Below are 15,580 nucleotides of genomic sequence, written 5' to 3'. Positions count from 1 at the left end.
ATATATATATATATAATGAACCAATGAGGCATTGGCCCAACTGTTCCATCCAAAGGTTCACTACTAGGTGTTTCATTCATATTGACTCTTTACTGCCCTCTGTCTGCTACAGTAGTGCAGATTTAATATTGTAAAGTCGCAATAAAGTCCTGGAGAATCATTATTAATTGATAACTTGTTTCAATCTTTCAATAAAGACATCAATGCAGGCATATAATTTCACAAACCCCTATTTATTGATTTTTGTTTAAGAAAACAATTGTGTGCAATGTAGTGGGACTTAATCTATTTCGTCTCTTGGACAAAATTTCTCCAGCCTTTGAGAACACACGCTCACATGGAACTGAGGATGCAGGGTAACAAAAAAATGTTTTGCAAGCCTATGGATATGGGGATATGAAGCTTTGCTGTGGCTCCAGCACATCAAGGGATCTTGCTCCCCTCTAATATTAATTTCAGCCATGTCTACTTCCACCGTCTCTCTCGCTCGCTCTCTTGCTCTCCTTCTCCGTCTCTGTCTCAACTCGCCACGCGATCGCATCGGATTCAAATCATTAATGGGGTATATGCCACGGAAGAAGTGGGACTTTTTTGCACATCAGTTTGGTTCCGGTTCGGTTTGCGATGTGTGGGCTGCGTCAAAAAGCTTTGTGCCCCTCGCAACCTGGACCGGAACTAAACTGATGTGCAAAAACAGTCCCGCCTCTTACGTGGCATATACCCGATACCCTCGTGGGACGCCAACAAATGCGAGCCATGGGGCGAGCCTGGTCACGTGACTGTTTCCGCACGATGAGCCTGGCACAAAACGAGGCTTCATTTTCCCAGTCACGTGACCCTACGTCATCGACACGCACTTTGAAACGAGGCTTCATTTTCCACGCCCACCTTTACTCGACACAAGCTCCGAAGTCGCGGTTCATTTTGCCCATCACTTATATTCACTGCATGCCTAGCAAAGATATCCTATTGGCCTTTGAATGCTCTGAACCAATGGCAGGACAGCTTTTTCATGTTGAGAAAAAACAACAACTTAGGTATCGGTTCGGCATCGGCCGTTACTACAAACCTGGGTATCGGAATCGGTGGCCAAAAAAACGGAACAACTACTAATAATGTATCATTAAAATGAAACATGAACACGTTATCAACAGTTAGCTGGCAGGTTCCATCTGAAGATCCAACACCTCACCCATACCGTCTGACTGGGGTGGGGATGTACGATGTTGACTCCAGTAGTCCAGGAGATGTGCTACAATACATCATTTTACATAAAATGTGTTTATAAACAAACCAGCTTTACGAGCTAATCAAACGGCTTGTATTTCCATGTAATAATCACTTTCGGGCAGCACGGTGGTTCACTGGTTAGCACATCCGCCTCTCAGTACTGAGGACTCCAGTTCGAGTCCAGGCTCCGGCCTTCCAGGGTGAAGTTTGCATGTTCTCCCCGAGCCTGCGTGGATCTTCTCCGGGTACTCCGGTGTCCTCCCACATTCCAAAGTAATGCATGGCAGGTTAATTGGGCGCTCTAAATTATCCTGAGGTGTGCTTGTGAGTGTGGATGGTTGTTCGTCTCTGTGTGCCCTGCGATTGGCTGGCAACCAGTCCAGGGTGTACCCCGCTTACTGCCCAAAGCCAGCTGGGATGGGCTCCATCACCCCCCACGACCCTTGTGAGGAGCAAGCGGTTCAGAAAATGGATGGATGGATAGTGTTAAAGCAACAAGCTGCCTCTGTTCTTTTTGAGTGGGTTAACGATTTAGGCTTAGAGTTTTACATCACATCAACAGTGTGCTCCACTTAAGTCCCCCCACACCACACCGGAAGGTTAATTTAATTTTTAGTACAGCATTTAAACAAATAATAATAATAATAATAATTAATTAATCACTTGCCTTAAGTCCATCTTCACATTCTTTATTTTGCCTTAAGTTGACCTTCTTTATATTCTTTTACAATTTTAGATTATTATTTTTTAATATAGTGGACTCTGTTTTTTCTGATAAAATTAAAATGTATTTGGTTTATTGCTTTTATGGATTTATCTGGTATAGCCATAGAATATGCTGGATAAACACACCTTGCTAAAGATTCCATTTTAGTTATATATGTTCTCCCAAAAATGGTGAGATCTCGTTGTAGCCAAGAATTCAATTTGAGTTTACACTGATTAATTGTTGTTATATTAATGATTCACTTGCAGCAGTGTCTATTTCACAGGTAATTCACACAAGATTTAATCGGGATACTTCTGTGAGGTTGCAGTCATGTATTGCCATAAATTCACATTTAGTGCAATTAGCTGTCAAAACACATGCTTCAGAGAAGGTGACAACTAATTTGAGTACTTATGGAATTTATTTCATCTTCGTTTGAACTGAAGTCGGGAAAGTCCGTCTCCCGACCATCTTCCAATGCAGCATTATTCATCTCGAAGCAGGAGAAGATGCTTGACAAACGACTGTGGCAAGATGGCGGATACCTTGACGTAAAATGCGGCCGTCGATGCGTGATCTAGTTCGTTTTACGAACACCCATAAGCCCTTAGTTTTTATGTCACTTCCGGAATTGCTGTTGGCGGGTAGACTTTACTGACGGTTTGCTAGCTGTGCTGCAGAAGCTATTGTATTGTTTAGCGTATAGCTTTTGCATTGACAAAGAACACCACTGAACCTTGAGTAGCTTTTTGGTCACAACTACTGCAGCCAGTCCTGTTACTAGCATAAAACAGAGCCGAATCAGTAGTGGTTAAATTGACCCTACGAGAAGCTAATTCAAGATCGCAGACGTTTTATCGTAACGGTAAGGCTTTCGTGAGCTTTCGGATGAAGAGAAGCACGCCATCGCCATGTTGTTCCCGGTTGCAGAGTCTGGCCGGCTCTTCCGTGTTTATGGGTCGGATAAAAGTTCGTTTAAAAAGCCCGATGCCATTTGCCGACGTTTCTCGGTGTTCGGTCTCAAAATGAAAATATGCGCTTGGTGTTTAGAGTATGTGAAGATCAGAACACGTCGTCCGCATATCCTTACTGATTCAATGCAGGATGGTTGGTCGTTGGATAAGAGCGCCAGTGATTTTAAATTATCTGAAGTATTTTTCGTGTTAATGGTTTATTAATATAGTAGCCTATGGAATTTGTGTGTTCAAATGTATGTAGTTAAGGGACAACCTAATAATAATAATAATAATAATAATAATATGTTGTATTTTTTCATTCGCAGAGGTTATTTTGTCGTGACCGGCAACTCGCCACCTAGTGCTATTTTGCCGTGAATGGCGTGAGAACTGCAAGTGCAACTTTTACGCCGGTGAATGTGTTCCAGCTCGTGGTGTAGTGGGGGTAGAGCGGTAGGTCCAAAGGTGATGGGTTATAACTTAAGGTCACCGGTTGAAATACCGCTCTGTACCGTTTTATTTCCATCCATCCATTATCCGAACTGCTTATCCTCACCGGGGTCGCGGTGGTGCTGGAGCCTATCGCAGGGCACACACAGACGAACAACTATTACTACTATTATTATTATGTTTACAATTTCTTGCAGCCAATCGAGAGTTGTGGACGAGCAGTTTTGTTTCACGTATTTATTGACAAGATGAACAGAGGCAGTTGATCAATCTGCAGACAGAGAACAAAATGACTGGACTCCCCAAACGTCTTAATATGGACGCCTGTTGAACTTAACATGGCATCTTACATATCACGCTAAATTAAGGATTAAAAAAATGCATAACTTAAAAAAAAAACAATCTGCCTATCAAATAATGGCATGGGACTATGGAACAGACTGTTGTAGAACTGAAACGATGTCCAAACAGCAAATCCTGTTCCAGGTGACCTGAGGCCATAGCACAGAAAAACATACCAAAAAAAAGGCAACACACAAATCTATATTTTTCCAGAACCCATCATCCGATTTTCTATATTTTGTAGTTTAAAGCATGTATTTTGTTGTTTCCAACCAGACTCAACATTTTGACAGACTGTCATTTTTGGAATATCTTTTCATGTTGCTATCATAGAAGTCAAGTCATCTTTATTTATATAGCGCTTTCGAACAGCCTTAGCTGTCACAAAGCAGAAACACAACAAAATGAACATAAAACATTAACAGCTGGAGGTGTTCCATATCATACCTTCTACACTATTACTGGTGTATTTTTTTGGGTGATAAGAATCGCGAAATAGACGTAGTGACGTAATCCATAGCATCATACGTCATGTTGTCCATTTGGACCTACACGCATCGTTTTCTGTTGCATAAAAACGATGCAAATACTGAAGCGGTCGCATATTTTCTGGCCAAGATAAGCAACCCGCGGCGTTTTTTTTTTTTACTGTGACTGGTAAGTCGCCGCCGAGTTGATGTGACTTTGTGATGCTAACCGGCCGCAAAGCTAATGTGTTTCGACGAGAAGGCGTGCACGTTGCTATCGTGCAGCACCCTAAAAGTGCACATTTGTGCTATTCATACTTACTAGTAGCGATGGGCGAGTACAGATACCAGGTATTGGTATCGGGCCGATACCAGCCTTTTTTCAAGTACTCGAGTACTCGTGGCACCAATGAGTACAAGCGACCGATACGGGGGGTGACATCTAGTGAGTCCTCCTTGCCTGAAGCTGGAGCTAGCCTGCAGCAGTTTAACAGCATGGAAAATCATGAGGATCAATTCCGGTTTTGACAACAATGAATCCACAAGCATGTCTGCGTTTTTCACCAAAACTTCACCGATTTGGAAATACTTCAAAATTGTGAATCCTAAACTAAAAGAGCATTGTTGTTTTTATTTTGAGCGTTAACACTATTGAAGAGTGGCTGTGCTGTTTTTTTTGGTCAAAATTAAGGGAAATATATTTGTTTAAAAATATCTTTTAGTGATTTTTTTTTTTTTTTAATTAAAATGTACTGCTGGTATCGGCAGTTGGTATCGGTGAGTACTGGGGGTCTGAGTATCGGTATAGGTATCGGTCTAAAAAAGTGGTATCGAACATCCCTACTCGCTAGTAATGTCTACAAGAAAGCAATCATGGTATGTTCTCATTCCTCGGATTGACCAGTCGGAGACATTCACGGCAAAATAATGCTCGCAGGAGGGTTGCCAGTTACGGCAAAATAACCAATGCCTAAACGATAGGGGGGCACAACACGAGTGTTAAACCACACAGGTGAAAAATAATTCTTGACTTTCTTGACTCATGCAATTTGCCACTGACTTCTGAAGGTTTGTGTGTTTGTGTTTTCTTTGTATCTGCTCAGTAAATGTACTTCAAGTACTTTAAGCAGTTACCGTATGTTACAATTAGGGCTGCACAATACATCGAAAAAATATCGATATCGCAATATTGGCCTATGCAATATGCATATCGCAAAGACATGCAATAAGTTTGATATGGAATTTTATGCTTTTATCTGCTGAATTTGACCAGTCGGACTGTCAGGTTTACCTGTTTGACATTTATTAAACATGACAAAAAAAAAAAGGAGAGAAGACACTCAGTTCAAAACTCACGAGGGAGGAGGAGAGGAACTGACTGATACAATTCACCACTGCACTCTGAAAAAAATCCCCTCCTCACCCTCACTTTTTATTTGGTTTCCACGCCTCTAGTTCCATGGGTGTTCCAACCCTAATGCAAATGCAAAACAGTTGGAACACAGTGTACTTAACGAAAATGTGCACTGCCATCCAATAGTTGAACATTATCGAGGTTTAATTACAATTAAGAATACATCGAGTATGATTATTTTGCCGCATGAATAAAAATGTAATTCTTTCATTAGATAATAAAAATGTCATTTCTTTAGGCACATGTTAACTATCGCAATAATATCGATATCGCTATATTGAGCAACTATATCGCATATCGCATGTTTCTCCGATATCGTGCATCCCTAGTCACAATGTTACCTTGCAGGGTTAAAACTACCTAGCCTGTTTTATGAAATTACATTTCATTCCATTACGGTTGCTATATTTGCACTTTGTTTACATTTTAATTGTGGAAAAAAATGTGGTTTGTATATTGTGCTGTAATAAAAGTGCTAAGCACCAATCACAAATCTATCGTTCAATAATTATTACCAAATATCGTCACCGCAAATTTCTTTGAAATATCGTGATATTATTTTTAGGTCATATCACCCACCCCTATTAACAGCAATACAATACAATCACAATTCAACATTTTTCTATTCCTACTGCATATGCTTTAAGTAAGAAAACTGAAATCTGAGTGTAATTGGTGACACGATACAATTTGTCCAGCAAGTATTTTACAAATATGCAAAACAAGTGCAAACAGAACCTGTGCACTTCTTATGCTGTCTCTTGATATTCTTGTTTTTATCCTTTAAGCGTCCTCATTATACGTCAAGCTGGCGACCGTAGTAGAAAAGAAGGTCAATGCGGAGGAGGAGGAGGAGGAGCAGCAACAGCAGCAGCAGCAGCAACAGCAGCCTGTAGTTCCTGAAACTCCAACAGCACCTACAGAAGCGACAGCATCACCAGAGGAGGAAGAGGAGGAAGAATATGTGGTGGAAAAGGTTTTGGACCGCAGAGTGGTGAAGGGCCAAGTGGAGTTCCTGCTGAAATGGAAGGGCTTCTCAAAGTGAGTCCATTATCATCTTTAAAGAAAAGCAAACATTTGGAACATGAACCGGAGTGTTTTTTTTTCTCTCCTTTGTGTCGCAACCACGCACAGTGTTGCGTTTATGAACTCGGACATAGCAAGACTCAACAAAATGTGACAGCTTTGCCACAGCCCCTCAACGGCGACACATTACAATAAAGCACAAAATAGTTCGTTATAATATGCAGCACGGTGATTTAAAAAAGTTCCTCATAATCTTTAAGGATTTATTTATTTAATTGTATTTATTTATTTTCTTTTCAGGTGCATACCACATTTTGTGGAGATCAATTTGCTGCTTTTAAAATACACATACTAGTGAAGCAAAACAAAGCATATTGGATAAATGTTAAATGAAATGAAATAAAAAAACAATATAAGTACCGGTCGGTACTTATTTTAGTTGTTTAGCACTAGGGGTGTTAAAAAAAATCGTTTCGGCGATATATCGCGATACTACATCGCGCGATTCTCGAATCGATTCAATAATCGGCAGAATCGATTTTTTTTATTTTTTATTTTTTTATTTTTTTTAGGATTCACACCTTGAGCATGGAAGAATGTTATATGAACGGCACATTAAGCCTTAATATTTTTATTTTAATGCTGTTCAAACATGAAACAGATTACAACCTCTATAAGACTGAAATTTCAGATAAATAAATAATACATTTTCATATAAATCTTACACTCTACAAGCTTACTGATTAGTATTTTCTAAATATGAATGGAAAAAAATCGCAACAATCGACTTATAAATTCGTATCGGGATTAATCGGTATCGAATCGTGACCATTCGTATCGGGATTCATCGGTATCGAATCGAATCGTGACCTGTGAATCGTGATACGAATCGAATCGTCAGGTACTAGGCAATTCACACCCCTATTTAGCACAGTGTATTTCCCTAATTCTACTTATCTGATTTCACTACCTTCTAGACCTACATTGAAAAAGGCTTAGTCATCAAGAAGAGTGAAATATTATAGTTTCATAGTATTCGTGCTACTCTGCATAGTTTTTGGTTCAATTTGAAATACACTTAACGATTTACAGCAAAAAAATAAATATCTAAAGCCACAGTATCGCCATCAAGTTATGAACATGTCAGAAATTATGCTTCAAAATGTGATCAAAGTTCAATGTAATATAATCTTGTCTTGATTATTAATTTGTACATGATTTTAAATAATTCAAAATATAAACTAATGATGGTTTTAAAAAGAACAGCGGCGATCCCAAACGAGTGGCGTGATCCGTACCGATCATGGATCAATGATGATCCTTTGCACCACGACATTTGGCTGTATTGTAACTAATTCAATTTGTTTTCTTTCTGCACCTCCCTTTTCAGTGAGGACAATACATGGGAGCCAGAGGACAATTTGGACTGCCCTGACCTTATTGCAGAATTCATGCGGAAGTACAAGGAGAAGGAGGAGAAAAAGAGGGAGGGCAAGAGAAAAGTCAGTGAGGCAACAGGAACTCCAGATGAGAGAGGGAGCAAGAGGAAGAAAGAGGAGGTAAGGGGAAAGTACAAAGATGCTAATGCTGCTATTCCATTAGCCCCAAACAGCACCACACTATTTGGCTTGGCCCAGCCGGCACCACACCCCATGACCTCCATTGCTTTTCCATTGCAACAGGTGTAAACAATACCAGATCCGGCAACTTCCCCACTCCCCATTCTCTATGCCGGCAACTCCTTTTTGGCTGGGTGTTCAAAGACTGCAATGATATTGTCCGACATTGTTGACATTGTTTTTATATCGCCACAGTACAATGTTTCCTTGTTTTGCTCTGGTTTAGGTTCCAAAAAAATACCCGCAGTAATTGAAATCCGCAAAGTGCCATAGTTAGCTTTGTTTTACATTTGTTATAAATGTTTTAAGGCTCTAAAACCCCTCACTACAGTTTGTAAACATCTCTCATTGAGGCATTTACATTTTCTCACACTTCTTTATTATTTAAACATTCTCAATGTTCAAACCTTCATACATTTTTAGAAAATAACTACATTAATGTTTAAAAAATAATAATAATAATGCAAAAAAAATTGCACTAAACACCGTAATTGCTGGCGCACCTGATTTATTATAAGCCGCACCCACTACATTTCTAAAGGAAAAAGCATTTTGTCCATACATAAGCCGCACCTGACTATAAGCCACATGTGCCCACATTAGAGGTAAGCTCGAACCTAAAAAATCCAGCCCGACCCGACCCAGGCCCGCAGGCATTAAAGCCCGACCCGACCCGAGCCCGACCAATTAACTTGATTTGCAGGCCCAAGCCCGAAGCAAACCCGAAATTTCAATTTATCCCATAGTATTTTTGGCAGGAAAAAAAAACGCAAGATTTTTTAAGGCTAAAATAATCTATATATTTTTATGATCATGATAAATACATTTGTACAACGAAATAACGCTGGAACACAGAATAAGAGGCCAGACAAAGAGTGAAAGAGAGATCTTGATGCTGATCTTAATTACGCGGAGAAATACTGCAGCACCGCCTCCTCTGTTTCATCCAAATTATTTATTTACAAGTATTCCTTAGTTTAGTATCCATACATCGTTTTAGTATACAGTTTTATAAACATATATTTATTTTAAAAAAAAGTCAGCGAGAGAGAAGCCCAACCCGACCCGATCCGAACGTAATGATTGACATTTTAGGCCCGAGGGTCGGGCTCGGGCTAAAGATCTTACCTCTAGCCCACATTGAAAATGAGATATTTACAAAGAAAGACGGTACTATGTAAGTGAGGACCAGTGACCACTTTCATTATTGTAAGCAGAAGCTTTCGCTTACTTTCCACTAGCAGAATGCAGGCAAGTCATTCTTCCCCATGTCATGTACAATCATGGTGTCACGGCAAAATTAAATCACCATGTAGCAACAACCTAGAAAGCACTACCAAAACCAATACAACAACTAGACCACTAACTAGCAGAATAATTATCACAGAACGTGCATTTTTAACACCATTTCAATCGCCAGTACCACAAAGCATGTTGGGAGCGCCTCCAAGCTCCCAGCGACACTACACATGGTAGCATGCCATTAGCAGTATGCTAAAACATACGCTAGCACATGCTAGCGCTAGTTTTTAAAAAGGCAGAGAGCAATAACAATGTACTCGCGTTGCTTTTGATCAATCACAAATCCCTTAAAGTCCTCGTCTTCTGTATCCAAAACAAACTGGGCAACTACATCAAACACATCAGGCTCCGTCTCATTGTCAGTCAGTCTCGTTGACGTGCGCTCCTTGGAAATCATGCCGGCTTTTGCGTTCGCCCAAACATTCACGATCTAATGATAAATTGTGGTGTAACTCTCACGGCACTGCCTCCCAGTCTTGGTCAAGCTGTGTCATTAACTTAATGGCAGAAGTTCCCCACTTCTTTTCATGTATCCTTCCGCCGATGGCCTCATTCACAGTACAAAATAGATCCCCAAAGATATCAATGTGAAAATAAATCAATTTGTCGATGGGAAATCCTCCTACACAGAAAGAGAAAAAGATCAAATATTCTTTCGCTTCCAGTGTTAATTTAATTGTTTTTTTTACTAGAAATGCTTGTTACAGTTCAGGATGAAAAATTCATATATTAGCCGCATCATTGTATAAGCCGCAGGGTTGAAAGTGTGATAAAAAAGTCGCGGCTTATAGTCCGGCAATTACGGTATATGGCTTCCGGTGACGTCACGTCTGACCCGTATTAATACTACTGCGCATGTGCATCCAGTGAGAGCAGGCAGCAGGCAGGAGGATGAGCGTCAGGTAGTCAAATGAGCGGTTAAGGCACTTTGGGAAGAAAAACAAATATAAGGCTGATTATATATTATGTAAAACTGACTAGTCTACTATTTTAATTAGCCGTCGATGCTTTTGTTCGTCGATGTAGTCACGACGAGTCGACTAATCTTGGCAGCCCTAATTACAACTTGAACTCTCTTTTACATTGTTACTTCAACCGAACTCAGTTTTGCTCTGCTCGCTGCCGTTTTAAAAACACACGCTAGCGCTAGCATGTCTTAGCACAATAGCATGCTACCATGTGTTTTGAGCTAGCATATGTTAAAAAGTGCCTGCGTCCAATAGTGTGGTGCACCTAATATGTGTGTTAAACACAGAAATAGCAGCCGTAACTGTGACTGCGCCTTATAATACGGTGTGCCTTATGGTCGTGAAAATACGGTAAATTGGTCAACAATTCTCTGTTTAATCTTAAATTGGTTCAACAATCAGGAATCAAGAGAACTGTACTGTGGAATGTTTCTACGCAAGTTCACCCTTATACAGTCAGTAAAGTGTTTACCAGCTTAGCCTTGTCCTGAACTTTTACTTAATGACATTCAAGTCTGAACTCACGCAGGTTGTTAGACACAAACAATCCAATACTCCCGTGGGTTCGAACAAAAAATATTGTATAAGAGCATATTACAATGTGTCCCAGACACTTGCAAAATTAGAAATATCTACACAATGTGGGTTTTCTATCAATCTATAATAGATGGCTGGATGGATCGACGGATCGATCGATCGATCCTAATGAAATCGTTAGGTTGCTATGGAGATTTCCACCGCCAATGTGAAAGTCAAATAATTCATGTGTGCTTTCCTTGTCTCTAGGGTGAGAAAGTCCGAGGTTTTGGGAGAGGTCTGCAGCCAGAACGAATTATTGGTGCAACAGATTCAAGTGGCGAGCTGATGTTCCTGATGAAATGGTGGGCTCTTTGATTTGCAATTCATAAATGTCCAGTTATGCACTCCCCTTAAAAACATGAAACAGTGAGACTATAATTCATTTTTCATTTCATTTTTTAATAAAAGTAAAACATTTGGTTTTAACACAAAAAAACCTGAACCTGAGATAAGCAGTTCAAGTTTTGTTTCCAGATATTTACATCTGGATCTGTTGTACAACTTATGCTGGGCTTGCACCAGAAGACTTCCTGAAGATTCAGAAAAGACTCTTGGAATACTATCATGATCTCACACTAGGTCACATCTGAAGACTAGTCATAGAGTTTAGAGTCTTTAGTTTGACTGAGATTTTAACTCCATTGTGCTTCACAGATGAGCTTGTACATTTGCAATCATGAACAGGTCTTTGATTTCTCCGGGGTTTAGCATTACCATTATGTTGGGAAAGGTTAACGTTTATCTCTGGCAGCACAGTGGAGTTTGCATGGTGCCTGAATGTTTTCTAATTGGTTTGAATGTCTATATGTGTTCTGTTATTGACCGGTGACCAGTTTGTGCTTTACTCCTTCTCATCTAAACATGGCATTCTGATTAATACTGCGTTTGTGGAATACGTGCTAAGCAGCAAACGCCGACTGTTTTTATCCATCTTTTGGGGTGGCCATTTTGTAAGTTCTTGTACAATTTGCATTAGAGATGGGCCACATGCCGATATTGGGCATTTTGACAATTTCAGTATCGTCGTTTTTTAAAATCTGACTGCCGCTAAAAGGTAAATCTAAACATTTTAATCTCAGGAAGCTATTTATTTAAATTTCAGTTAACATTATAAAAGATGCTACTCACGCTGGAAGCCTTCTGAACCATTTGTTTTTGTTTGCCATTAAAACAAAGAAATGTAAAAGTTTAAGATTTCAGGTGTTTTTTAAGATTTGTGAAAAAAATATTTACTGTAGAAAACTATAGAGAGCTACGGTATTTACTTGCTTAAGTTTCCATTTAACGTTTTAAGACGAACTGATAACCTTGGGATCTCTGAATGTTTTCGTTAGAAATTTAAATGGATGTCAATTGTCTAAGGTTAAGTAAATAAAAAAAATTTAAAAAAACTTGTACATTTTGAAAAGACAAAAAAAAAATTCCATAAGCATGCTTTAAGACAGAGTCAAGATTGGCATTTTTATTTTAAAACATTTTGACACCAATATTTTGTCCCCCCCCTTTTTACTGAAAATGAATATCGGTTTCAAATATCTGTTATCAGCTTCCTTGTCTACAAATATTCGGCATCAGTATCAGCGCTGAAAAAAACAAAAAACAAAAAAACAATCAGTCTATCCATAATTTGCATGCATTCACACAATGTTGTTGGTATGTTACAGTCCAAAAAAATAAAAAGGCAGTTAAGTGTTCATTATATTGCCTCTTAACCCCTTTTCTTTGCTATTCATAACAGGAAGAACTCTGATGAGGCTGATCTTGTCCCAGCCAAAGAAGCCAACGTGATTTGCCCCCAGGTGGTCATCTCTTTCTATGAGGAGCGCCTCACTTGGCACTCTTACCCCACAGAGGAAGAGGACAAGAAGGAGGAGGAGAAAAAAGACTAGTAGATAAGTAGAAGCATACAAAGAAGAGAAAGAGGAGGTGCAAGGTTGTAATTAAAAGTACAGTACATACACATGTAGAGCTTAGTTTCTGTAACAAACACTCTGGCAAGTGCAAAAAGTCCAGGGAAGTGGGGTGTTAATTGCCACCATTACTTTTTTGTTGTTGTTTTTCCTTTTGTTTTTGTTTTGGGGGTGCTGATTTCCTGTGATGTGAGGATGCAAACTTCAATTTTTCAAAAATATACACCTACTTTTATTATGACTTAGAATATTTTTTAAGAGTATGTTAACCATTACATTTTTTTAATTGTTCTGCTTTCTTGCCTTGTTGAACGTAGGCCAAAATGGATATACAGTGAAACAATCCAAGCTGTTATTAAGTCTTATACAGTATGTGCAGAGCTGTCAATTCATATTGGTTGGGCAAACAAATTGGTCTCCTCCATTGAAATCCATACTTCTCCTTTTCTACTTCTACACACTTCATGGTCATGTATGTCTTGTGGTCTATGCCTCAAAGTGACCAGGAGTTATTTGGTGTGGCATTGATACCATGATTTCCAATGTGGCAACTCATCTGCTAGTGTTAAGCCTGTAAGCTTAACTGTACTGTATCTTTCACCCCATTTGGTGCCGTAACGAAATCATGTGTTGGGATTAGTGTTGTTCCGATACCGATTTTTGGCCCCCGATCCCGATACCTAGCTTTACAGTATCGACCGTTATCATACCGATACCTACATTATTTTTTTTTCCTCAACATGAAAAAACTGTCCTGCCATTGGTTCAGAGCATTCAAGGGCCAATCGGATATTTTCGATCTGCATGCACTGAGCATGTCACATATCAGTGAATGTCGTGCACGAGCAAGACACAAGATGCTGCATCCAAAATCCTATATTAGCGTTGGAATTTATGGTATCGGCATGTTACTTGTGAGTACTCACCGATACTGATACCACTGTTTTAATGCAGTATCGGTATCGGAACAACACTAATTGGGATAATGTAAATTGGGCTTCCTGGCATCAAAGCATGAGACAATTTGTTGGTGAACCCAAAGTAGTTTGTGCACAAAAGGCCAAGGTTTCAATCAATTAAACTACAGTTTGTATACTAAATGTTTGCTACAGTTTTAATAAATGATTCAATTGTTACCGGCGTTCCCATTTTTATTTGCTAAGTCTAAAACACTGATATTCAATATGCACAGCTAAACCAAAATATAAGTGTAATTACTACGGTAGTTGTAATTTCCTACAGTCCAAATGCAAGGGTTAAGAGAGAGAAACACCAATTTGGAATCAAAACTTTGTCAGCCTCCCTATTACGTTTTAATTTCGTTCTGTTAACTGATGAAATCATCTGATGTCATTTGAAACATTTGTGGCTTTGGATTTGACAGCAGAGATAATGTTTCAGAGGCTAATGGTTAATATCAGAAATTTCAGCTCAACTCCAGCCTATAGATTGTTTTTGGATGAGACTAACATTCAAATGTCAATTACAACTTTGAAATTACTGACATAAATAATAAAACTCTCTGCCTCGTCACTGTCAGCTTGCATGTTCTGCCTTTGGATCTCTGTGTGTGCTTTCAATTTTTAGTTGAAGATGGTTTCAGCAGTTTCGCATCATAAAATTCAGCTGTATGTGACCAATTTTCACCTTTCTCAGCCTTTCATATTTGGAAACAACTCACTCGTGTTGGTATGATATTGATAGTATTGTTTTTTTGTTTTTTGTTTGTTTTTTGTCTCCACAGTTGTGAAGTACAATTTACTTTCAAGCCATTGTGGTAAATACAAATCAGTTTATATGTGCATTTAAAGAGGACACATGCGGTTAGAAGTAGCTAAGCCTTTGAATGTAATGTATGTGCTTAAAACTTATTGAATCAATATTAACTTTTGACGAGCATTCATCAAACTTTTGACAAGTACTGCACACAACTCTGAACTTAAATCGTACACAAAAGGGATGCAGGAACTAATCTTACATTGAACGTACTTGTTTCTCGATGTAGTGTGCATCCATATGTTCCACCGTCATACATTTCACTTTGTATGTATCATTACAATTACTTTGTGACACACTATGACATAAACTGAAAAAAACAAAAACAAATTACAGAACCATGAAAACCACCAGTTCTGCGTGCACAAATCACATATGGACTTTTAGAAAGAGCTGGCCTTAAGAACCTGAAGAATGAGTTTCTTTTTTGGTTACACTGAATTTTAAATTGATAGGATTTAATCACACCTCATTTAAACTAATTATCAGCCCCTGTCAAATATTTTTTTAAATGTGCTTTCAAATCATTTTTTTTTCTTTTTTAATACAAAAACTCTGTTGTACATCAGTATTAGTTCTGAACAGTCTTGTGATTCATTTTCTTGTCTGAAAAGCTTTTTTGTATTCATCAAATTAGTCATTTTGCATGTATCTTGCAGTGTCACAATTAATGGCTGATCCACTTTCAATTGTTAAACAATAAAGTTTTTAATTTTCTTAATTGTGTATTTTGTGTTTTGCACATACCTGATATTGATGAAAGAAGTCATATATATATATATAGTAGCACACCCCATAAAAGCGTAAAGAAGGGGAAATTTTCTAAATTTAA

General features: G+C 38.8%; 1 protein-coding gene across 1 annotated transcript; it reads left to right on the top strand.

Moving 5' to 3' along the window:
* Nucleotides 1–2,578: 2,578 nt before the first annotated feature.
* On the top strand, nt 2,579–15,469 carry LOC144029066 (chromobox protein homolog 1-like). The gene is made up of 5 exons (XM_077535693.1): nt 2,579–2,804; nt 6,357–6,609; nt 7,985–8,153; nt 11,270–11,364; nt 12,801–15,469. The coding sequence occupies exons 3-5, from the start codon at nt 8,046–8,048 to the stop codon at nt 12,949–12,951; spliced, it is 354 nt and encodes a 117-aa protein (XP_077391819.1). The 5' UTR covers nt 2,579–2,804; nt 6,357–6,609; nt 7,985–8,045; the 3' UTR covers nt 12,952–15,469.
* The last annotated feature ends 111 nt before the right edge of the window (nt 15,470–15,580 follow it).

This window comes from Festucalex cinctus, chromosome 1 (genome assembly GCF_051991245.1).
Source record: "Festucalex cinctus isolate MCC-2025b chromosome 1, RoL_Fcin_1.0, whole genome shotgun sequence".
NCBI classification, from domain to species: domain Eukaryota; kingdom Metazoa; phylum Chordata; class Actinopteri; order Syngnathiformes; family Syngnathidae; genus Festucalex; species Festucalex cinctus.
This window is presented reverse-complemented; position numbering and strand designations above follow the sequence as displayed.